The 26558-nt window shown below is 41.7% G+C and overlaps 1 protein-coding gene across 4 annotated transcripts in view; it reads right to left on the bottom strand.

Moving 5' to 3' along the window:
• Positions 1–25695, bottom strand: part of LOC5571673 (coiled-coil domain-containing protein 170) — an 87655-nt gene extending 61960 nt beyond the window's left edge. Inside the window, exons 1-2 of one of the 4 annotated variants that reach the window (XM_021845483.1) lie at positions 25231–25695; positions 10548–10592 (exon numbers count right to left, since the gene is read on the bottom strand). In XM_021845483.1, coding sequence (XP_021701175.1) covers positions 10548–10592; positions 25231–25317 — 132 coding nt within the window. In that variant the 5' untranslated portion in view covers positions 25318–25695. Of the gene's footprint in view, positions 1–10547; positions 10593–13473; positions 13655–25230 lie in introns of those variants that run through there. The other 3 variants (XM_021845486.1, XM_021845485.1, XM_021845484.1) reach the window with 3 other exon arrangements.
• Between the last annotated feature and the right edge of the window lie 863 nt (positions 25696–26558).

Genomic DNA, 26558 nt, shown 5'->3' with positions numbered 1-26558 from the left:
CGCCTACACAACTTGGTCCTATCAGGGCCTTTACAGCCCCAGGACTTGTGTCCTGGTTCCCTACACCTAAAGCAGATCACCGGTTGCTCATGTATGTTCAGTGAACATACTGACCAACCAACCTTGATCTTACCTACCTTAGCGGACTTATTTGCGTCCACCACAGGTAGGTGTACTAAGGCCACCTGAGTACCTGCCGGACCTTTCCGTAGCTGAACGGCAGCGGTGGGCACCTGAATCTCGCACTGTTGCCGCAGTGCCGTGACGAGCTCTTCTGCGTTGGTGATCTCGTCAAGGTTCATCACCTTCAGAGTCACTGACTGCGTCAAAGCCCTCACTTCAACACCCTCGCCAAGGACCTCTTCCGCCAAACTTTTGTAGGTAACGCCCTTGCGCTCCTTGTTGCGCTTAAGCTCGAGGATCATTTCACCTGTACGAGTGCGTCTGACACTGCGTACGTCGGCTCCTAGATCTGCGAGCTTCGCGTCACTGTGCATCGCCTTCAGGTCTTCCGAGTACTTGGACTCTTCCGTCTTGATGATGATCGCATCACCCTTTTCGCGCTTGGCACCTACCCTCCTACCTTTCTTAGGCCTGGTATCCCTGCGCTCCTTAGCCTCCTGCTTCTTCTTCTTCTTTCTCACTACGGTTATATATATGCGTATATGATGCACTGTTATTTGTACACCACACCAGGTGCACAATGGAGGAGAGTTACGGTTGAGTATATGCGACTGTGTTAGCCTGGTGTGTCCTATCCTCAACCTTGTTAGTATCCGCTGGTCCGCGGCATTCGACCTGTCTGAGCATTTCCTGGGGATTTGCCTCAGATGTCCTTGGCTTCAGAACCATTCTGTTTCCCAAGTTGACCATATCTCCTTTTTGAAAGAACGCACAACATCTTGCGCTGGTATAGGGATATCGAGTTGAGTTTGATGGTTTAGGGACAAAATGTCGAAAGACAAAACGTCGAAACCCAAAACGTCGAATGCCAAAACGTCGAATCCCAAAACTGATAAATAACGTTGCTAAGGAAAAATGGTTGCGATGCGGACGGCATTGGAAATAAACAAATTTACATTTTTTCATCACAGTGAGCAAGGAAAAAAAAATCAGAAATATGTCACTCTTACATCCATTTTCAACGAGGAGAGAAGCAAATTATGAAGCAAATTGAAATCAGTGCGCATCATACCTTCGTGCTGTGCGAACACGAATTCTCTCTGCTCTTGGAAGTTTTCTTATAAACTACCTAAAGCAATAAAACAGTACTTTTCAGTGCTACAAAAACAGTACTTTTCAGTGCTAAAATTAAAAACGGTACTTTTCAGTGCTACTAAAACAGTACTCTTCAGTACTATTTTTTCTACTATTGATCCCTTTACGATCCTTGTTTGGACCCGTGCCTTCGATTTTTCGTTGGACCCGTTGGCGAAAGCTAGCGGTGGTAATCCTTCTTGGACACCGTCTTGGGAAAAAACCTTTCGAAGGTCACGTCTTCTTTCGTTTATTCACTAAACATGGTATCAACAACTAACAAAAGGAAGGGTGAATCTCTGAATTCACTACTTCCTTCCAAAAAAGTGGGTTTTAAAACTGTCACTACACGTGGCAAGAATGGAAGAAAGGACGCTTCCCCGGAATGCGAACTTTCTTCCAAGGGTGAAATGAATAATTGTATCGAAATGAGCAATCAGTTCGATGCTCTAGACAAATTTTCCGAACACCAAATCGAAGCAGCCTCTAGCCCAGGCTCTTTGATTCAAGTGAGGAAGCAAAGAGTGCCGCCTATTGTGGTCAGTTGTTCCGAATTTGGGGGATTTAGGCAGGAGATCTTGAACTCCATTAGGGGAATCAAGGTTTCCTTCCAAATCGCAAAGAAAGGAGACTGTCGCGTTTTGCCGGAAACTCTTAAAGATCGTGAACTTCTTCTCAAACATCTTGAAGAGAAGAAGCACAAATTTTTTACTTATGACGACAAAACTGAACGTTTGTTTAAAGTTGTCTTGAAAGGTCTCTCAAGTGACTATAAATCACCTGAAGAGATCAAAAATGGAATAAATGATTTACTTGGATTTTCCCCAGTCCAAGTAATCATTATGAAAAAGAGAACCCAATCTGGCATTGTTCGGAAAGGGCTTTCTCAAGAATTTTATTTAGTTCACTTTAACAAAAAAGAACTAAATAATATTAAAGCTTTAGAAAAAGCAAAACTTTTGTTTGATGTCCGTGTGACATGGGAACATTTCCAGAAACCTGGAGGAAATTACCAGAACCCCACGCAGTGCCGTCGGTGCCAAAAGTGGGGTCATGGTACAAAAAATTGTCGCATGGATGCTAAATGCATGATTTGCGGAGGTTCTTCTCACGCCAAAGACGTATGTCCAGTGAAGGAAGATACCACCAAATTCATATGTTGTAATTGCGGGGCTAACCATAAGTCCAATTTTTGGAATTGTCCTTCACGCAAAAAGGTCATTGAGGCTCGTGCCAGGCAGATGAAAGATAATATCCGTTACGATAACGGTCGTTTCCGGAATTTGCCTGGTAGAGTATCGAACAATGCTCATTTTTCAGTTAACGATCGCTTGATCATGAATCATACCCATCAGGAAGATCATAATCATGCTCATTCACAAACTAATTTTAATCCGTCGGGTAGCCGTTCGAATCTTTCTATTTCGAATGTATCTACCCACGGTAAATCCTTTGCCGATATCGTAGCAGGAAATTCGAACTCCTCCCCTGTTCGATCCATGGGTACCCATTCTACTTGTTTCAAATCAAATGAAAAAAACCCTACCGCCACAGGTAACTCCGCTTCTTCGTCTACCGGAAATTCCAATGGGAAATCACATGACATGTCTGCCTCTGATTTTAATTTTCTAACTGAACAATTGAATCTAATGATTGATGCAATGTTCAAAGCCACCACTATGACTGAAGCAGTCCAAGTAGGTGTAAAATTTACAAATCAAATTGTTATTGGATTAGGGTAGGTGTACCAGTTATGGACATAATGGTTCCCTAATTCGCCATACGGGATTATTTCAATGTTTTCACATTATTTTAAGATTTCTTGTGTTGTAGTATTAAGGTTTAAGATATATCTTGATGTTTAAACATTCAAAAAGATTTAAAATGTGAAAGTTATCGAAATTTCACGTATGGCCAAATAGGGAGCCACTATGGCCATAACTGGTACACTTTCCCTACGTTTTTCTAATGGATCCAAATAATAATTTAAATATTTTAAATTGGAATGCTCGTTCTCTGAATGGTAAAGAGGACGAGCTGTTTAATTTTCTTACGGTTAATAACGTGCATATAGCAGTTATTACCGAAACGTATTTAAAACCTGGATCTAAACTCAAAAGAGATCCTAACTTTTTTGTTTATCGTAATGATCGACTTGATGGGGCATGTGGGGGAGTTGCAATCATCATTCATAGGCGTATAAAACATCAACTGTTTTCATCATTTGAAACTAAAGTTTTTGAAACTTTAGGTGTTTCTGTTGAAACACAGTTTGGTTAATATACTTTCATAGCTGCCTATTTGCCTTTTCAATGCTCTGGGCAGCAAGTTAATTTGCTCCAAACTGACTTGCGTAAATTGACTCGCAATAAGTCAAAATTTTTTGTCATTGGTGACTTTAATGCCAAACATCGGTCATGGAATAATTCTCAAAGTAATTCCAACGGCAGAATTTTATTTGATGAGTGCTCTTCAGGATATTTCTCAATTCAATACCCTGATAGTCCCACATGTTTTTCCTCTTCTAGAAATCCATCTACGATTGATTTGGTCTTAACCGACTCTAGTCATCTTTGTAGCCAACTGATTACTCATGCTGATTTTGATTCTGATCATGTCCCTGTTACATTTCAAATATCCCAAGAAGCGATTCTCAATCCTATCAGCTCCACTTTCAATTATTTACGAGCCGACTGGAATATATATAAAACGTATGTTGATTCCAATCTTGATGTTAACATTTCTTTAGAAACTAAACTTGATATTGACAATGCTCTTGAAACTTCAACAAATTCCATTGTTGAAGCCCGGAGCATTGCAATTCCAAAATGTGAAGTAAAATTTGAATCCGTGATTATAGACGATGATCTTAAACTCTTGATCCGTCTTAAAAACGTGAGGAGAAGGCAATTTCAACGCACTCGCGATCCTGCTATGAAAATTATATGGCAGGATTTGCAGAAAGAAATCAAGAAACGTTTTGCTCAATTAAGAAACAAAAATTTTGAAAATAAAATTTCTCAATTGGACCCTGGCTCTAAGCCCTTTTGGAAATTATCGAAAATCTTGAAAAAACCTCAGAAGCCAATACCGGCATTGAAAGAGGAAAACAAATTATTACTAACTAATTGCGAAAAAGCTCAAAAACTTGCTATGCAGTTTGAAAGTGCGCACAATTTTAATTTAGGACTTACTAGTCCAATTGAAAATGAAGTTACTCAGGAGTTCGAAAATATTCTCAATCAAGAGAACGTTTTCGAAAATGCCTGGGAGACTGATTTGGAAGAAGTGAGAACTATTATTAAAAAATTCAAAAACATGAAAGCTCCTGGCGATGATGGAATTTTCTACATCCTCATCAAGAAACTTCCAGAAAGTAGCTTATCATTTTTAGTTCATATATTTAACAAATGTTTTCAATTAGCATATTTTCCTGACAAATGGAAAAATGCTAAGGTTGTTCCAATTTTAAAACCAGACAAAAATCCTGCAGAAGCTTCTAGCTATCGTCCAATCAGTTTGCTTTCCTCCATCAGTAAACTTTTTGAAAAGGTTATTTTGAACAGAATGATGGCCCACATCAACGAAAATTCAATTTTTGCCAATGAACAGTTCGGATTCCGCCATGGACATTCGACCACTCATCAACTTTTACGTGTAACAAATTTGATCCGTTCCAACAAATCTGAAGGCTATTCTACTGGTCTTGCTCTTCTAGACATAGAAAAAGCTTTCGACAGTGTTTGGCATGAAGGTTTGATTGTAAAATTAAAAAACTTTAATTTTCCAACATACATTGTTAGAATAATTCAAAGTTATCTGTCAAATCGTACACTTCAGGTTAATTATCAGAACTCCAGATCTGAAAGACTTCCTGTAAGAGCTGGTGTTCCTCAAGGCAGCATTTTGGGACCAATATTATACAATATTTTCACATCTGACTTACCTGAGCTACCTCAGGGATGTCAAAAATCTTTGTTTGCGGATGACACAGGCCTCTCCGCCAAAGGTCGAAGCCTGCGTGTCATTTGTAGTCGATTGCAAAAAAGTTTGGATATTTTTTCTTCATACTTGCAAAAATGGAAGATTTCTCCTAATGCTTCCAAAACTCAACTAATAATATTCCCACATAAACCAAAAGCTCTTTATTTGAAACCTTCAAGTAGACATGTTGTCACGATGAGAGGGGTTCCAATAAATTGGTCAGATGAAGTTAAGTATCTAGGGCTCATGCTAGATAAGAATTTAACTTTCAAAAATCACATTGAGGGCATTCAAGCCAAATGTAATAAATATGTAAAATGTCTCTATCCCCTTATTAATAGAAAATCAAAACTTTGTCTTAAGAACAAGCTTTTGATATTCAAACAAATTTTCAGGCCAGCCATGTTGTATGCTGTACCAATATGGACTAGCTGTTGTAATACCAGGAAGAAAGCTCTGCAGAGAATTCAAAATAAAATTTTGAAAATGATTCTGAGGCTTCCTCCCTGGTATAGTACCAATGAGTTACATAGAATATCCAATGTTGAAACATTGGAACAAATGTCAAATACAATCATTAATAATTTCAGGCAAAAATCGTTACAATCTTCTATTGCCACGATTAATGCGTTATATGTTTAGGTTAAGTTAGGTTAAGTATATTAAAAACGTTTTTTTTTTCTCTTATAAGCAGGTGAAATCAACTCACCTGTAAAAAAAAACTGAACTGCTACGGCAAATGAAATGTAATATGTTGTTAACAAAATGTTAATTAAATCTTAAATTTGTTTTACCAAATTAGGATGATAGTGTTGTCAAATAACACAGAACACCTAGATATAAGAAATGAATGTAATGTTTGGAATGATACTAATAAAAAAAAAAAAAAAAGCAAATTGAAATTGAAGCATCATAGGTACCTATATGCAGAAGTGAATAAACCAGTCATCCGTAGAGGGAATCTACGAATCCACGAACCTAGGATTGAGTTATACCTTTAGCAACGCATTCCGCAGATTCCTGCGGTAAAACATCATGTTCCAATAACTTCCCAATAACTCCAAACTCATTTCCACTCTTTCTTTACAAACACACCTTATCCAGGCACTGAAACTTCCTTCAACTCTAGTCCTTTTCTTTCGCCTTCACCGGTCACATTCACAGGTGCTGAGGTCTGGAGAGTCTACATTCCAGTTGAAAATCAATCAAATTGCTTGCTCGCTGACCAACCGATCAAATTTTCAACGCAGAGCACTGTTGGGCTCTCAAGACTTGTTCTCTTAAAGATTTAAGTTGTGGCTTCGTTCTATAATCATCTTATACCATTCAATTTAATTGAAATAACGCAAAGTCAAAAGTAAATGTGTTATTTGTGCGATTGTTACAATGGTGTTTCTAGTTCATAATAAATTAACGTAGGTACATGTAATAATTTCAATGGCTTAATTTCAAGGATGACACTGATTTTTGACCATTAGTGAATTCTTTATTCTTTAAAAACTTACTCATTCTTTTATCGAATAAGTATAATTGAATTGATTGGTTGAATTTCTTTCCATAAACATCTATTCAGGATCGCATATGTAGAATCTAAATCTCTAGCAAATTTCAAATATGTACTATCGAAATGAGTTTTAAATATTGATTTTCTGGAAGAGAATTAGGTAATATATTTTTATCATTTATACAATAGTATTAAATAATGAGCACTATACAAGTATCAATTGAAAGGTAAATATAAACCGAATTAAGTTCAATACCATTTAATTCCAACTAGAACTAGAAAAACTATAAATTAGTTTTTTCCAAAACACGCTCTTTGCATACTCCTATAATTATCACTTTGGTAGAAGACTCCAATAATAATGCTGTTACCTGAAAATTAAAAATATTTTTTCCGACAGGTTCTGCCAATTTTCAATTTGATTTTTTACTATCCCTTCCAAGACCAACTAAAATTACGGTATCATGGTAAAAACATTGGAAAATTTATATATATTTTTCACTGCTTTAACTGTTCAACGCACTGTTCAACACACAGCATTTGCAACTCATGTTACATTTTTATCAATTTTGTTCATATTTTCTCATAGATCGACATTTTGTCAGACTTTCGCATTTTTTTTCTTTTCGGCGTTTTGTCCCTACGAAGTTTTATCCTTTCGACATTTCGGCATTCGACATTTTGTCTTTCGACGTTTTGTCCCTTCGACGTTTTGGCCTTTCGACGTTTTGGCATTCGACATTTTGTCTTTCGACGTTTTGTCACCCAACCGAGTTTGATATCTGCCGTCTTTAGCAAGCTTGTCAGCTTGTTCGTTGCCGGCGATACCGGCGTGACCTGGTACCCAACTGAAAACTATGTTCCGTTCTCGGGCAGTTTGTTCGACAGTTTGGATCCATGGATGTCTGCATCGACCGCCAGTTAAAGCATCGAGACAGCTTGCAGAGTCAGTGAATACGATGACCTTTTGTAAATTGCCTACTTCCAAAACTGCTTTTATTAGGGCAAACGCTTCTGCTGAGAATACATTGCAGATGTTTGGCAGCCGAAAGCTGTAGTTGATGGCAGGCGTAACCACCCCAGCGCCAGAGAAGTCGGTTTCCTTTGAGCCATCAGTAAAAAAATTGTTCGTAGGATTGATATTTCTCACTAATGAGTTGTTTGAAGGACGGAATGACGATGTTCTTGTTAGCGCCTGCTTTGAGTGTGTTCCTGAGTTGGTTATCGACATGCGGCGCTGCTACGTGTGCGTTGTGTTTGGAAGGGCATCTAATTTTTCCGAAAGAGGTGCACTTTGCGAAAAAGGACCACGGGATTATTGAGCTGAAATCGAATTCAGGTTAACTTCTACGTTCATGAGTCCTCTCATGGCGTAGTGGTAACGCGCCCTAACTAGAGATCAGGGAGTCGTGAGTTCGATTCTCACTGAGAAGACGTGTAACTTTTTCGCAAACTTCACATCAACTTGTTAAACTTCCATTCGGCTGGTTAGTCGTAAACCACGATTCATAATTAAAAAAAAAAGAAAACAAAAATTTTAAATCTGCTGATCAACATAAGAAAAATCGGGTTGCGTACAAGTTGCGAAGTTGTGGTGAAGTTAGCGCGTTTCTTTAGTATAAAAGTGGTTTTCACATGTGGAAATGGTGATTCCCATATTTGGATATAGAGGTAAATCGTGGACGAATTTTTTTCCTTATTCGGAAATAGTCATCGCAATGAGCGATAGGAAAGTAGAAGGAAAGCATGTAATTTACCAACCCTTAATTACGAGTGAGCGAAAAAGGAAAGATGGGCTGTATCAGGTATCAGAAGGCCGGCTCCAGAGACACGTTCCCCGCAATTTGGGAGATTTGTGCCATCACCATATTTGAGCCTTATTCACCATCTACCCAATGGGAGAGGAAAGGGAAGGGAAAGATGGGAGGAAATAGGAGTGGAGTCTCTTGAAGAGGGAAGATCGCATAAGCGAAATGAGAGCGTGTAGCTCCATACCACAATGGGTTCGAACAGCGCCCCAAAAAAGGCACTGCAAAACGCATGAGCATAAAGAGAGCCTTTAGCTCATTACTACAGCGGGTTAAAAATAACTGAATGTCCTGAAGATTCAGGTTTCTGAAATCAGTTTCACTTAATGAGTGTTTACCAAGTAATTGGAATCGCAATTACGCGAAAATTGGACAGTTACATATCAGGTGATAAGAAGTTCCATAATCGGAAGCACAACTATCGCACACAAATGTATCAACACTCTGAATATTTGCCCTGTGATAGTTGAGTCGACAGTGGCCACTCAAGGTTGTAACCAAGAAACTGCAATTCTGCTTTGACAGATTTGTTAAATACTTAGCTACCTTTGGGATAGCTCAGTAATCTACAATTTTGTTTGACGACACGACTATTCCAATATTGCTTGTGCTGAGTTGCCGCCCAAGAATTTCCGAAGCTTCACTCAGCATTTCTTTATTGGAATTTCGTTATTGGAAGGGCCAATGACGTCATGCGATGCTCCATTGCGAGCTTATTCATAAGTCAATTCATTCCCAGCAATGGAAGAATAGCAAGGACCCATACAAGGTTTATAGAGTTCACTGAATTCAGTTCCTCAAATTGAGTTCGACGTGCGATAACAAGCTTAGACCCTGAGTTGGCCGAAGCAAGAGCTTTAAAAGCAGCCCGACTATCTGACATATTCCTTTACAAATAGCCAGACGTCCACTCGTTCTGCGAAGGGAGTTGTGAGGAACATTTCCTATAAGCAAAGTGACAAGCTATTGTGAGATCACTCGAAGAGCTCTCAGTTGATAACTGTGGAAATGCTCATTAAACGCTAATGGCAGGTTATCTCCCACTGAGAACATATTGCCAAGAAGAAGAGGGTCATTCAAAGTGCAAAGTGCTAAGAGACACTATTCACTTGTTAGCACAGCTAATTCTCTTTATTTTGATGGAAATTGTACCTGAAAATATAAGCATTTTTGGTAAAGTGCCCGCGTAAATTGCTGTTAACCCTCTAATACCCACCCCCGCCTTTAGACGGGGTACACTTCGCAAATTTGTGTATTATTTTGTAGCTCGAAAATAAAAATGATTTTATTTTTGGCTTAAACCTTGGCTCATAACACGCATATTAGGAAAGTTTTTTATGACTTTTGAAACTGTTTTTGAAAAATGTTTGAAACATTGTATTGTTATATAACCTACAAATGCCTGGGGTTAATTTAACGTGTAATATAAAAAATCGTATCTCTAACATTTTTCTACAATCAACCTATCACAGAAGAAGAACCTGATGGTATTGAAATAATTTCAAATCTGTTTTTCCGTTAGTTACACGGAAAATAAAATATGCTTCAGAAAAAAATTAAAAATATACTAAATCAAAAGTACCGTAAAATGTGATTTTTTATTATTGCCAAAAATCAATACTCAGGAGAGGCTTCAAGAAAAAATGAAAAAGGATAGGGATGCTCAAAAATAAAAAATATAAAAATCAAAAACCAAAATTCATAGATTTGCGAATAAAAATATATCATTGCCCAAAACGTGTTTAGAACGATTTTAGATAACGAAATTAGAGGGTTAAAACGTTCACACACAAGGCCCTCACTCAAGTGATTACTTCTTAATAAGTGTGTCATTACCATTTAAAAGCACAAATTTAGAGATTTTGAATAATAATCTTTTCTAAATTAGACACATTGTGTAAATAGAATTTATAGCAATAATTTCCATTATCTTCTTATGTTAAGGTAGACATCCGCATCGCCTGATTTCATCCCATCTCCCTGCAAATACTTACGTGATGATGATGATGCACTGGGGAGTGATGATGCTTTGGCATTATCTGCAAAATAGAGAACAGATATTTGAATGACTTAAACAAGCCGTGTTCTAGTTATCAATTCATATATGCAAAATGATCCCGTTTCGATCCGAAATGCTCTGACCTCATTTCCGATTAGAGCACAACATGGTATCAAACGGCCGCCGTTTCATACATATCTATCCAGTGACTAAGCAAAACAGTGAAAGCACAGCGTCGTAAAATCTAATGCCACTACAAGAGCTTCGCAATCCCCAACAGGGAATCGGTGCCTGCAAGTACACAAAGCATAAGCGCATATCACAACAACTGCCACCCTAAGCACTGTAGTGTGGTTGGTGTTCAACCCATTCCACTCCATGATACCCAATCCATGCCACGATTGTTAACCTATATTCTGTTAAGGCACTACAAAGGTTCCACGTTTCTAGGGCTCAATGGAACGTTGCAAATGGCACAGGTTGTAGCAGCAAGATCCGAAGTTTTCGCCTAAATCGCACAAACACCAGTCGAGTGAATGGTGCCCACAAGGGCACGAAAACCGTAATGGAAATGAAACATAGTTTCTCCTTGAATAAAGTTAGTTTGCAAAAGTTCTGAAAAAGAAAAACCGTTACGTCGGGTGGAATGCGAAATGGAAGAAGTTCTAACTTTGCAACCTGCTTCAACATTACAGTTTGGAAAATGTGCAAAACGTGAGGCACCTGGCGCCGGAAGTGAACGCAGTTTCGTTTCGTTGGTCGCGATATGCGTTCGAAACTTTGATTTGGCAACTTTGATACCTTTACGTAGGAAACGTTTCCGGACAGCAGTTTTATTGTTCGAAAACCTCGACTGGAATTTACTTATTAGTTAACTTTTTGCAATCTACTACAGATGACACCCAGGCTTCGTTTTTTGGCGGACCGGCCTGAGTCATTTGCAAACAAAGATTTTTGATATCTCTAAGGAAACTCAGAAAAATCAGATGTAAAAATATCAGCTCTTACAGGAATTCATACTGACTTGGAGATCAGATAATTAACATGAAGTGTAAGATTTGACAGTTAACTTTGAATTATCTTATTTTTATCTAGCATGAGCCCTGGATACTTAACTTCATCTAATCAATTTATTGGTACCCCTCTCATTGTGACATGTACTAGAAGGTTTCAAATAAAGTGCTCTTGGTTTATGTTGGAATATCATAAGTTGAGTTTTGGAAGCATTATGAGGAATCTTTCATTTTCGCAAGTATGAAGAAGAAATATCCAAACTTTTTTGCAATCGACTACAGATGACACGCAAGCTTCGTCTTTTGGCGGAGAGGCCGCAAACTAAGATTTTTGACATCCCTGAGGTAACTCAGGTAAGTCAGATGTGAAAATATTGTATAATATTGGTCCCAAAATGCTGCCTTGGGGAATACCAGCTCTTACAGGAAGTCTTTCAGACCTGGAGTTCTGATAATTAACCTGAAGTGTAAGATTTGATAGATAACTTTGAATTGTTCCAAAAATGTATGTTGGAACATAAAAGTTGTTTCCTGTGGCGGCAGGGTTTTTTTCGATTTGAGTTGAAACAGTTAGAATGGGTACTCATAGTACATATGAATAGGGGATTAGATCAAATTACCTGCTACGATATCGTCAAAAAAATGTCCGTGGGTAGTTACATTCGAAATTGAAAGATTCGAACGGCTACCCGACGGATTAAAATTAGTTTGTGAATGAGCATGATTATGATCTTCCTGATGGGTATGATTCTTAATCATGCGATCGTTAACTGAAAACTGAGCATTGTTCGATACTCTACCAGGGAAATTCCGGAAACGACCGTTATCGTAACGGACATTACCATTCATCGGCCTGGCACTAGCCTCGACTACTCTCCTTCGCGAAGGGCAAGCTCAACAATTTGACTTATGATTGCCCCGCAATTCGAGCATATAAACTTGCATAATAACACGCCCTTAGCGTGAGAAGAACCTCCGCAAATCATGCATTTAGACACCTACACGTTAATGCTTCCAGTGGACGGTTATGTCCTTAGAAGGAAGCACCACACTAGACAACGGAGTAGCATGCAACGCCCAGTGGCACAATCGGAATCCATGCGGCAATGTTTTGTACCATGACCCCACTTTTGGCACCTGCGGCACTGAGTGTGGTTCTGGAAATTTCCTCCAGGTTTTTAGAAATGTTCCCATGTCACACGGACATCGAACATAAGTCTAGCTTTTTCAAAAGCTTCAATATTATTTAGTTCTTTTTTATTAAAGTGAACTAAATAATATTCTTGAGAAAGCCCTTTCCGAACAATGCCAGATTGGGTTCTCTTTTTCATAATGATTACTTGGACTGGGGAAAATCCAAGTAAATCATTTATTCCATTTTTGATCTCTTCAGGTGACTTATAGTCACTTGAGAGACCTTTCAAGACGACTTTGAACAAACGTTCAGTTTTGTCGTGATAAGTAAAAAAATGTGCTTCTTCTCTTCAAGATGTTTGAGAAGAAATTCGCGATCTTTAAGAGTTTCCGACAATACACGACAGTCTCCTTTCTTTGCGATTTGGAAGGAAATCTTGATTCCCCTAATGGAGTTCAAGATCTCCTGCCTAAATCCCCAAATTCGGAACAACTGACCACGATAGGCGGAACTCTTTATTTCCTCACTTGGATCAAAGAGCCTTGCCTGCTTCTATTTAATGTTCGGAAAATTTGTCTAAAGCATCGGACTGATTGCTCATTTCGATGCATTTATCAGAAGAGGAGAAACGTCCTTTCTTCCATTTTTGCCACGTTAAAAAAAAGTTTTAAAACCCAATGTTGAATAATAAATTTCAAAAGTATACAACCACCCTAAAACAAGATATTTCTTTTAAAAAAAAACCGCGACCTTAATGATGATGCTAAGCTTACTGATAATCCTTTTCTTTCTATCAAATTATCACTGGTAATCCAATAAATCTGCTTTCATCTTCGCCACTGTTAACATCCATTGTAGGCCTAGATCACTTCATTACACATTCATTGTAATCCTTACTCCATTCGTCGTTACATCCGCACTGGTCTGTATCCGCTAAAAACTAAAATCACCATCAAAGGCGACGAGCAAAACATCAGACCCGGAAGCCTCAGTTCCCCAATTCCTCAGAACCTCCGTCGCGTGAGTTCCTGCCCACCGCTACGGCGGTATCCGTGCGAAACTGCGGTAAAGTTTGATTCACGATATCGGAATTTTTCCAACACATGCATACAGTTTGCTTGCCGTTCGGGAAGCCTACTTCCATATGCTAACCGAAGCACTAACAACAGCAGCAGTAGCAACAACAATACCTTTTCCCGTGGATAGACAATGAAAACTGGGTCCCGCTTGCAGTAATGCAGAACAACCTCGTTTGACAGGCGGCGTAACATCGATTTTGGAAAATGAGGATCCAACATTCACTACAGAAGCGATTGTTGTTTATTGGTTTATTAGTATGTGAATATTGAAAAATAATGAACAAGAGGCAGCTTGGGCACTTCAGGAGTTAATCATCAATATTAACCTCCTTTTTCGAGCAGCCTAGATAGCCGCGTAGTGTCGGTAGCGGTTGTTTCAACTGGCAAAAAATCAACACTACGGACTGCCTGTTCCGGTGGTAAAAGTCCATCTCACAGGTGACCCCTAATTCGTGGTGCTATGCGGCTTCATGCTTGCCATATCTAGGAATGATCGGTAAGGGGGTCTAAATAAATCCTAACCGCAAACGAAACCTGTGGAGTACCAGGGCGCCCTTTACAGTATTGTGCCGTTCCTGGAATAATGGTGTAGGTGACCTTGTGCTTCTTCAGTCTCAAGCCTGAGGCTAAATAAGGGTGGGGTTTTGAATATGTTGTTGTTTAATTTAAATACTCACCTTTATGATTTCGCAATATGCGTTTTACACAGTTCACTCTGTCCTTTTTTCCTTTGACCACTCTCAAAAGATACCTATATGTTTCCCCCCTGCTGGTCTTTTTCATGCTAAGATTGCAAGAAGCCGTATCCTTCCAAGTTTGGATTAGAATAGCTCAGATCAATCTTCAGCATGACCAACGATCAATCTTTGCAGGTTCATCCGAAATGATACTGTTCAAGTACAAGAACCTTACTTTCGTAAGGGAATCTTGTGTTAAGGTAACCATGAAGACCCAGTTCTTGCTACTTTCAGTAAACGTGAAATGGCGAACTCGCGTGTCATGCCTCGTGCATGCATTGTTAATAAAACAATCGTTGCTACACTCATTTCTAATTTAATAACCAGAGATGTATGTTTCTGTTTTTGACCTCAAAAGGAAATATGTCTATTGTTTGATTTATTTACCACATGACGAACCACCCTCAACGGGTGATTTTAAACGAGTTGTCGCACACTGTGTAGCAAAAGGCTTTTTATCATCTAAGGCAGCTCAGATATCAAATTGAAAAAGAGGTCTTAGACATAATGCTCTGCTCGAATTGAATCAATCACGAGTTGACGAATTGACCCAGACAACCAGAAGTCGCAAAAAAGTTCACGTAATAACTCGCTTATTCATGCAAATCACATCAAGCCCGCAAAACACTGTAAATAAAATCGTCAGATTGATGAGTTTCCTCGCATAAAACGCTTCTTTTCTGAGTTAAATTGCACATTTTGTTTTGTCCCGTACACTCGCACAAAGTAAGTCGAATAAATCCGTAGCAGCTGTCAAATCAACATTTGTTATCATAAGTTTAGTCGCACGAGATCACATGTTAGATCGGTAGAAAATTTATACACTCGCATTGTATGCTATTATTCATCACATAATATATGCACGCATATCGCCTCCACTTTTGTACGTAGAAGGCCTTTTTGCGACATGTTATAAGTGAAATGTTGCACATACAAAGCCTCCAGATGATTTTGTTAAACGTACATTTTGGTTGTCTGGGGACATGTATCAGACGAGGAATCATTATCTGATCATCGCTACATCTTCTTTGAATATTCAAATGTATCTGCGTAGACTTTGCGTTTCAGGAATCCCCGGTCAACAAACTGGGAACTCTACCTATATTGAATTGGTTGCGGCAAAATTCCACGGATACTCTTCGACAATTGAAAATCCAAGTGATGATGATGATGTCGTTGATACTACAACATCTTATATTATGGAAACTTTTAAAGAAGCATGTCCTCTGCGGTCTGTGAAGACTATAAGAGGGATCCTATGGTGGAATTACGATCTGAGTAGACTCAGGAAACAATGTACAATGCAATGTACAGTCAGAATCGTTCAAGTCGGCACGCAAGGCTTACAATAAGGCTCTTCGATCTGCTGAACGTTCCGACTAGACTAGACCCTTTGTACAAATGTTTCCAGTTTGAGTGAAGTCAGGCGGCTGAACAAAATCCTTGCAAAATCTATCAGATGGGATTTATCCTGTTCTGCTCCAGAAGGATATCAAACATATTTTGAAGAAACTACTAGTAAGCAGTTTTGCTACCGGGTATATTCCCAGATCCTGGCGTGATATTACTGTGAAGCTCATCCCGAAAGGAGGAAGTACGTCGTATGAAGAAGCGAAGAGTTTTAGACCAATCAATCTGAACATTTTTCTTCTGAAATGTCTAGAACGCATTATCGAGACAGCATTCGCTCAGAAGCAATCCTGCTTGGGTGTTTTCTTGGATATCGAGGGGGTGCGTTTGATAACGTGCCCTTGATGCCATGTTGGAAGCTACACGACATGGGCTACCTACACTTATTACCAACTGGATTTCCCAAATGCTCAAACAACATCTCTTCTCGGCATTGCACCAAGCAGCGATTCGGAAATTTAATGTTTGTGGATGCCCCAAGGGAGAGTCTTATCACGACTTTTGAGGAATCTTGTAGCATATACGCTATTGAGGCAACTAAATAATAGCGGCTCTCGAATTAATGGATTGACCGATGACAATTCAGGTTTTTTTTTACAAAGGGGAAATCTGCAAACAGGCTCAGGGAGTGTGGGGATGCCGCACCAACGACGACCCACTAAAACCAACCCATGAACTGCACCCTTGGCCTCAGACCCTTATCTCCCCGGAGCCACCTTATGGTATTCATTCGGGGAGGGTCCGATGCACATAGCACTTAGCACATGTAGCCGAAGTTGAGGTGGGAGCTAGGGATCTTTAACTAGTGCCAATGAAAAACCACCAGTTGGCGCTTTCTTCATCTCCTAACTCTAAACAGGTGGAGGAAAAGTGGCCGAGCGCCCAACCCTATAGGAGGCTCAAAAGAAGGCGTGCCGTCGAGCATAGTAGGATCGATGCCAGTAAGATCCAACTTACGGTATACTGGCCGTAAGGAGAAGGACAAGCCCAAGGATTCAACATGATAACAAGACGTAATGGAGCCGACAATCGTGCTATTCCACTTCCCTAGTAAAAAAGGGTGACGCCACTCTGAAACGGCAGGTGGGTTAATGGTACGGTTGCCCCCGTCCCGTTAAAACCCTGGCAGGCCTCCAAGTACGTTCAAAACTCGCTACCTCAGACGGTGGAAGTAGGCTCAGTTGAGAATTCTTGACTATCGTCGATCTGGCTCTGAACACGGTACCCTATGATGGACCGTGTCAACCCCTGCATGCCCTGATCGCAAAGACAACTACTGGGATCACAGAGACGATTACTTACGACGAGTGGAGATAGCGGCTCGGAGGGGGGACCCTGAAAGCATGGAAATAGATAATTCAAACAACACCGACGGAGAAGATGCGGCGAATCCGTTCGCAAAGAGTGGTTTGCCAAGGTCACCGACAGAGCGAAACGAAAGGATGCAACAGCAGCAGCTGGAGCAACAGAAGTGTGAACAAGAGCTGAATGAGCAGCAAAAGCGTGGACAGCACATACGCGATAAGCGGCAACGCGAGCAAGAACAGAGAGAAAAGCAACAGCCGTTGCAAAGCGTAAGGAATTTACCTCCGATGCAATCGAAGGTGGAAGCGGCGATAGCTTTAGAGGATGAGCTCCGCAAGTACGTCGATAAGAGGCATAACGTACACAAGGACATTAAGGACCTCGTGACAAGAATCCAAGGTACTCTTGGATCAGCCATCAAGGAGTGGAAAAAGGACGTGCAGAGAGCTGAAGCTGCTGAAATCTAATTAGTGGCGACGAAAAGTGCTCTGGCGGCGGCAGTACTGCAGCAAGAAACATCCGGAACATCCACCGGAAAAGGAAACAAGAAGAAAGAATCACTAAACCACAGTGGAGGTAACTCAACTAAACCTCAACCACTGTGACACAGCACAACAATGGCTGTGGCAATCCGTAACGGAATCAAAGTGTGATGTCCGAGCCGTATCGCATACCACATGGAGACGGTAACTGGATCGCAGATAAAGCGAAGACAGCTGCAATATGGACGATGGGGAAGTATCCTATCCAAGAAGTTGTGTTCCAGGCGAACGAAGGCTTTGTAATCGCCCAAATTAATGGAGTATTAGTGTGTAGCTGCTACGCACCACCTCGATGGACAATAGAGCAGTTCAACCAGATGCTGGATGACCTAACTGACCAGCTAACTGATCGGAGACCACTTGTAATCGCCGGCGACTTCAATGCTTGGACGGTAGAGTGGGGCTGTCGTCTCACCAACCCGAAAGGTCCTAGCCTGCTCGAGCCCTGACAAAGCTAAATGTTGTCTTACCAAACGAAGGGACCATTAGTACGTACCGTAGAGATGGACGGGAATCGATAATCGATATCACCTTTTGTAGCCCAGTGCTAGCGGGAAGTATGAACTGGAGAGTCTGCGACGGATATACCCACAGCGACCACTAGGAGGTCCGCTACACAATCGGCGAACGGTTACAAAATACCCAGAACGAAAGGCAACCACATGAAAGGATGTGGAAGACGAAGCAGTTCCATATAGAGCTTTTTGTTGAAGCACTCAGAAGAGAAGATCCGGTACTGAACTAGAGGTTCAGTTGGTGCGTACATGTGACATCACCATGTCAAGAAACATTCAGCCGAATGGAAGACGTCGCCCAGTATATTGGTGGAATGAGTCAATTCGCAGCCTCCGTGAAAGGTGCCTCACAGCCAGGAGGCGAATGCAAAGGACTAAAACCGAAATCGAGAGACAAGAACGGAGAGTAGAGATACGAACAGCAAAAGCCTCATTGAAGCAAGAAATCAAGCTGAGCAAGAAGACTTGCTTCAAGGAGCTATGCCGTGATGCTGATGCAAACCCACGGGGAGACGCTTACAGAATTGCGATGGCCAAAATTAAACGACCAGCAGTACCCGCTGAAACATGCCCAGAGAAGTTGAAGATTATCGTCGATGGATTGTTCCCACAACACAAGCCGACGGTATGGCCTGCGACTCCGTACGGCCAGGAAGACGAGGATATGGTGAACATTACCAATGAAGGGCTATTAGCGACGGCCAAGAAAATGAAAGCGAAAAAAGCGCCCAGCCCGGATGGTATCCCCAACGTGGCGTTGAGAGCAACTTTAGGAGCCAAACCAGATATGTTCAGAACATCACTGCAAATCTGCTGAGAGGAAAGGCATTTTCCGCACCATTGGAAAAGGCAAAAACTATTATTGCTACCAAAACCGGGTAAGCCCTCCGGTGAACCAGGGTCGTTCCGACCGATATGCTTGCTAGATACACTCGGTAAGCTACTAGAGAGGATCATCCTTAATAGGCTGACGGCATTCACAGCAGGCGAAAATGGACTATCGGCGACGCAGTTCAGATTTCGGAGAGGGAAGTCAACGATAGATGCAATCAAAAGGGTGGTGGGCACAGCCGACAAAGCAAGGACGACAAAACAACGAGGCAACCGCTTTTGTGCAGTCGTTACGGTCGATGTGAAGAATGCATTTGACAGCGCAAGCTGGGAAGCCATTGCTGCAGCGCTGCATAAGATGAAGGTTCCTGACAATCTGTGCTAAATTCTTGGAAGCTATTTTGACAATCGAACACTTAGATACAATACAAGTGAAGGGCAGAAGAGAATTGTGATCAATGCGGGCGTGCCACAAGGCTCTATTTTAGGTCCGACGCTGTGGAACGCAATGTACGACGAAGTGCTGACCCTGAAGCTACCAAGAGGCGTCGAAATCGTAGGATTTGCAGACGACATAACGCTGGTGGTGGTTGGCGAATCACTGGAAAGAGTAGAGATGCTCGCCACAGAGGCAGTGGACATTGTTGAAAATTGAATGCTGGAGAAGAAGTTGACCATAGCTCACCACAAAACTGAATTGGTGCTCATCAGCAACTGTAAAATGGTTCAGAAGGCTGGAATCACAGACGGGAAATACGTCATAGCGTAAAAACGTGGACTGAAACAGCTCGGCGTAATGATCGATACTCGGCTCAACTTTAATAACCATGTTGATTATGCCTGCGAGAAGGCAGCGAAGGTGATTACGGCACTGTCCAGGATCGTACCGAACGATTCGGAAATAAGCAGTAGCAAGAGAAGGTTATTGGCTAGCGTGTCCTCATCCATCCTTAGGTACGCTGGTCCAGCGTGGGTAGCTGCGCTGAAGACTAAGAGGAATCGAGTTCGGCTTGCCAGTAAGTTCAGGCTGATGGCCATGCGAGTATCGAGTGCCTACCGCACCATATCGTCGCAGGCGGTATGTGTCATAGTCGGCATGCTCCCTATCGGCTACGTTTTGGAAGAAGATTGTGAGTGCTACGAGGCAAGGGGCACTAGAGGAGTTCGAAAGACTGCAATAATCGACACAATGAGGAAGTGGCAGCAGGAGTGCGATGCCGCTGCGAATGGAAGGTGGACCTATCGTCTTATACCAAACCTGTCGAAATGGGTGAACAGGGCACACTGAGAAGTCGGGTTCCATATGACGCAGTTCCTAACAGGCCACGGCAGTTTTAAACAGATAGAGATGAAAGCGGTCAGTGATGAAGACGTCCGAGTGAACAACATCGTTTACAAAATGTGTAGTAACAAAAATATTTGGAATGCGGTGAATACAGCGGTGGTGAAGATAATGTCGTTTCTCCAGCGGAAATGGAGGGAACAGTAAACGGGTGATTGAAGGTACAATTCGGGCATGGTGTCGTACGGCGGGGATCTCTGACTGAGGTGGGTAGATCCCCCACCGGGGGCTATCCAAGTAGAGCGTGGAAAGATCGGGAGCTAAATGGCTCACGGTCGGTTTCGCAGTGAATGTCTTCGGAATAAAACACGATAAACGCGAGAGCCAAAGGGCTCCCCAGTAAACACAAACTCGTATAAGATAGCGCATAAGAGTACAAATGTGGAGGCGATATACGTACATGCGCCATAAGGCTGCATGCAAGATGTGCGTATATCGCCTCCACATTTGTACTCTTATATCTCATCACTTACGATGGTGTGTTTACTGGGTCTGTATAATGATTAAGCGGAGAGACAGTCCGAGTCGCGTGGTAACACTGGAGCGCGACATGACTCGCGGTCGATTTTCCAACGGCGTGGAACTCTCGGTTGGAGATCCGCCGCCGGGTATTATCCGAGTAGAGTCGAAAAGTTCGAGAGCTACATGACTCACGGTCGGTGTTGAGGGAAATTTCTTCGTTGAGAACCAACTGGTTCCAAGATGGGTCGCTGAATGGCGAAGTTGAACAATGTTGGTTATGTTAACAGGATCGCTGAATGGCGAAAGTATAGCATGTTACCAAAATACTAACAGGAGCCTAAGGGCTTAGCATGATATGCAAATGTCTTAATACGGGTCGCTAAATGGCGGAAATGAGAGCGTAACTAGCTACTAACAGGAGCCAAAGGGCTTAGCATGATGGGCAAATGTCTTGATGTGGGTCGCTAAATGGCGAAAATGAGTTACTAGCTACTAACAGGAGCCAAAGGGCTTAGCATGGCAAAAATAGAATACTTCGAAAAGTAACGAAGCGGTGCAAACATCACATAACACCTCTCCTTCGAAGTAATACTGCAAGGTGGTGCTGGAGGGGAAGTCAGGTGAAAGGGATCCTAGGAGAGTTTTTTTAATGGGTAGGCACTCAAGTGAATCCCACACAGCGCCAACCAAATCTGTATACTGGCATGTGCATGAACAATACACACAACAATCCAGTCTTTAGAAGATTTTTAAACTCCTAGATGCATGCAAAAAAAAAACATGTAGCCGAAGTGCCTAGCGGAAGGCTGCTCTCCAGACGGATGGAAGGTGTAGAAGCTGGTGTTGCTACCAAACCGCGGAAACCGCCAGGAGATTCTGTTTCATATAGACCAATATGTTTGCTGGATACTATTGGTAAACTTCTGGAGAAGGTCATCCTCGGCAGGCTGATGAAAAGGCAGTTCGAATGTGCTAACCTTGTCACTGGCGAATGGAGTCGAGATCGTCGGGTTTGCAGATGACGTCGTTCTTGCAATAACTAGCGAGACTGCGGAGGAGATGGAGATGCTGACGGTCGGAGCGCTAGATACCATTGGATGATTGTAGTTAAGCTGCAGTTGGCTCATCACAAACGCTGGTCAGCAACTGCAAGGCGGTTCAGCAGTTGGCGATCAACATCGGACGACACGCAATCCCATCTAGACGCTCTCTAAAGCACCTTGGAGTAATGGTCGACGACAGGCTAAACTTCAACAGCCACGTAGGCTATGCCTGCAAAAAGGCAACGAAAGCTGCTAACATAGCTAGGATCATGCCAAATATTTTGGGACCAGGAAGCAGGCGTCTTCTGGCGACCGTATCATCGTTCATACTGAGATACGGAGTCCCGGCTTGGGCTGCAGCGTTGACAATCAAACGCAATCAAGATAAGCTGGCAGATACGTTCCGGCCCATGGCTATACGGATGGCGAGTGCATCACTCTGGCTGAGGACATTGCATGCTATCAACCAAGGGACACTAAGAATGTGAGGAATACCATTAGGTTGGATACAATGGTCAAGTAGGAGTGGAATAACTCGGCGAAAGGAAGGTGGACCCACAGGCTCATTCTTAACGTATCGGTGTGGATGACCAGAAAACATGGAGAAGTTAACTTTCCCAGTTAACTTAACCCAGTTTCTGACCCAGAGTCTCCACATTGTCCAAATATCGAGGAAAAACCGGAGCATGTTATATTCGACTGCCCTCGATTCAGGGGTATACGAAGCGATATGATGTCAGAAACCGCACTAAATCCGGACAGAAATGTGCAGAACACGTGCCAGCATGAAATCACTTGGAATGCGGTGAACAGATTATGTCGTTACTGCAAAGGAGATGGCGTGAAGACCAGAAAGCACCGGATCGCGCTCGGAGAAGGGTAGATCCACCGTCGGGGACTAGACTGAGTAGAGCGGGCGTAGCTTAGTATAATAATAAGTTGTCAGGGCACCTGCAAACCGGAATTGCAGAACCAACCCTGGCACTTGGCTGACCAACATCGGGTCGGAGTAGGCTGAGTCCATCGCTGGGTCTAGCTGAGTAATTCACGAAACAGCACCAGCAAATGGTCGTCGGGGCGACTGTGAACCAGAAGTTTCACCGGAAATCGGGGACTAGTTGAGTAGATCGCGTTGTTGCACGGGCGAATGATCATCGGGCGCCTGTGAACCGGAAGCTTCCCATCACCGGAATCACAGGACCGACCTTGGCATTTATCGGTTCGGGAGATCTTCCGCCGCCGCGGAAATCTTCGTCGGAGTAGGATAGATCCACCGCCTCGGCGAGATGTTCAACCGCCAGTTGCCCAAAAACGAATAGTCGCAGAAACACCGAAGAAATGCCGTAGTGAGCAGCGTTTTTGACAACATAAAGCACCAAAAGAGAACTAGCAGAACCTAGAGGCTGAGATTGACGAAGTGCAAGAGCACAGAAATAAATGAACATAGCTCTCCCCCGATTGAGTTGCATGATGTAGTTCCAGGGGAGATCGAGTCACGCCTAACATGAGTCCCACATCGTGCCAACACACAACAGGCCAGGCTATTGAAGCTTTTTTGTACCCTACCTGCCATTTTTCCATCACTGGATATTATTTGTTTGATGGATTGGCTCATAATGGAACATCTTTATTGCCCCTGACCTGAGTCAGTTATTTCTAGTTTCGAAGTACTGAGTGATACTTCTGATCAATTCTAGGACGACAGCAAAGTCACAACAATACTAGAATAGTTTGATTTCTGTAGGGATTTGAATTTTGAAAGGCCCGATAGATTTTGCTCACGGTTTTGCGCGTGTTTTCGTCGCTGGAGATTTTTCTTTCCTGTTTTCGAGCGTCTTGCTGGGTAGTGCTTCGTGAAGCCCAAGCAGGACAGTTCAGTTTTGCGTCGTCGGATAGATTTTGCTCACGCTTTCGCGCGTGTTTTCGTCTCCGAAGATTTTTTTTTTCTGTTTTGGAGCTTTTTGTTTTCGGGACGCCAAGAAGTTTTGCTGTCAGTGTCAGTTTTGTGTTCAGTCGAGGATGGATTACCAACTGGTGAGTTCGTTTCATGCTTGTGATAACACATATTTTCTTGAAAGCGCAACTTTTAAGTAATATTAAAACAAACTTTGTATGGTTCGTCACTATAAGTGTCGGCATTATGCTTTTTTTTATACAATTTGAATATACATATATTTTTCGCTTTTTGACATTATTAAAAATTATCTTTTGAATTGTTCGACATTGTGAATGTTGACGTATTTTTAAAACTTCTACCATATCGAGACAAAATGCACAGTAATACTCATATGTAATTTTCAAACAAACTATGTATAGTTCGTCACTACAAGTGTCGGCATTATTCCTGTTTCATATAATTTAAAATATATACCTACATGTAATTTTCAGTTTTCGTCATTAATAAAAACATCTTTTGAATTGTTCGACATTAGAGATGTTGACGTATTTTTTTAAGCTTCTACCAAAAACTTCTCGAGACAAAAATACAAAACTATCTTTATATATAAGTCGTATATTCCTCCCTTGTCCATGGATCGCATCATCGACCAGAGGTGACTCCCAGATCTTTTCCTCCCTCACTAATAAACACCCTTCCCGTGGTGATTGTGGAGATGCAGAGGTATTCTTGGTCTCTAGAAGCAACAATCATTACACCCTAACATTCCTTCCCCATCCCAACTGACTGTAAGGACTTGGCCGGCGCCGTTATTGATCAATAATATTAGATCTGCTAAAATTGCACTTCGAGAGTAAGCGGAAACTCCCAACCCTTATTCATTTGAATCGTAGTGCAATTCTTACCAGTTCCGATCAATCACGGAGTAGAAACCATTGACATGTACAGTCAGTCTATGCTATGCTATGCTATGCTATGTTATGCAATGTAGGGGTTTGAATTTTGAAAGGCATCTCGTATCACTTCAATCATCTTCCTAAGAATTCTTCACATTGCCAAACTACTGCTTAAACACTAATAACACATCTGCCTTCTTCTTCTTTCTGGCATAACGTACCAACTGGGCTGAAGCCTTCTTCTCAGCTTAAAGTAAACCCTTCCACAGTTATTAACTGAGACCTTTCCTCCCCGATTAAAAATTTTTGCATGCGTATATAGTAAACAAAATTTCCAACCCGAAAAGATCATCACCCTGTGAAATTCCAACCCACGACTCTCAGCTTGGTCGTGTTGAATAACACATCTGTCATTAGCAGATAATAAAAACAAATAATTTTTCACTAAAACCAAATACACCATATCATTACCTCATCTGCACCTACAAGAATGTCAAAGATCTCCCAGTCTTTTTCACTGTTACCGGATGCTTCATCTCCAGTCTTGCGTTTTGACATCACGGCGACTATTTTTTAATCACTTTCACAAATATCCAACCTTTTCGTTAGGAACCGGCAACCTCAATTCAAAAATATCGTACGAAACTTGCCACCGTTTGAGATATTTCACACAAAGCATCCCACAAACACACCCCCAACTAATACTGATAGATCGATTGCCTTTCGATGATTTCCAGAGATAATAACCCAGCACAGTTCGTTCGCGTTGTTGCACTTCAAGGACGACAAACCGCTACTAACTTTCGAAGGCAAGTTTTCAAACGCAACCCTTTCCAATTCTATGCTTCAGCAGGTTTTGTTCACCGCGAAACATAATCAACAACCCCGGGAGTTAATTCATTAAAGTTCCACACGTTCCAAACTTCGTCCGGTGGATATATGAACCTACCTGATGGGTGAGAGTAGGATACGTGCGCTGCAGTGCCTCTGCTGGAAGTATTGAAACTTCTTTCAATATGGTCGAACATAATTGCTGTCGTTGTGCTCCCAGCGCAACCGAGCAGAGAAGGGGGGCACCTTGGAATTGTTTATTTTAGGAGGGGGTGTTTCCAGGGGAATATTTTGCAAATTATGAGAGCTGCTTTTTTCCTTTAAGTCTTCCTGGTTTCATGGGTGTTGGATAGCTAGTAGTGATGGTTCCATGGGATATCGATTGCAGTTCATGGTTGGATTTATGATTTTCTAACTAGGTGGTGTTTGATCCTTGAAGAAAAAGCATAACAGTTTGGCAGTGACTCTATTGTAAGAGAACATTTTCGATATCTTCCTGTAAATTATAGTTTTGTAAGGGCCTGTGTATAGAAAATAACACCTTGGAGAAACATTGAAAAATTTCGAAGAAATCTTCATCCAGAACGGCCACCTAAATACAAGGAACATCGAATCGTAGAGTGAGGATGGGCAAAATGGGACCATTTTCAAACAAACAAATCGAATTGACCTTTTCTCTTCCTAGTCTCTTCCATACACCAATAACTTATGATAAAAAGCCAATTCATGACATGATATGAAGTTTAAAACAGAAATCCGATGATTATGGACGATTGGTAGTATACATAATTACCAATATGGAGACAAAATTCTATTAAAGGCTCCCCCAAATCAACGCGATTTTTTTTCAGCGACAGCGACGAAAAATCGCCGTGATTTCGTTGTTTTGTCGCTGCAAACATTCTTGTATGGAACCATTTAGATCGACGCGATGAAAATCGTTGCGAAATCGCGTCACTGTGGTTTAA

Source organism: Aedes aegypti, chromosome 2 (assembly GCF_002204515.2).
Source record: "Aedes aegypti strain LVP_AGWG chromosome 2, AaegL5.0 Primary Assembly, whole genome shotgun sequence".
NCBI lineage: Eukaryota > Metazoa > Arthropoda > Insecta > Diptera > Culicidae > Aedes > Aedes aegypti.
This window is presented reverse-complemented; position numbering and strand designations above follow the sequence as displayed.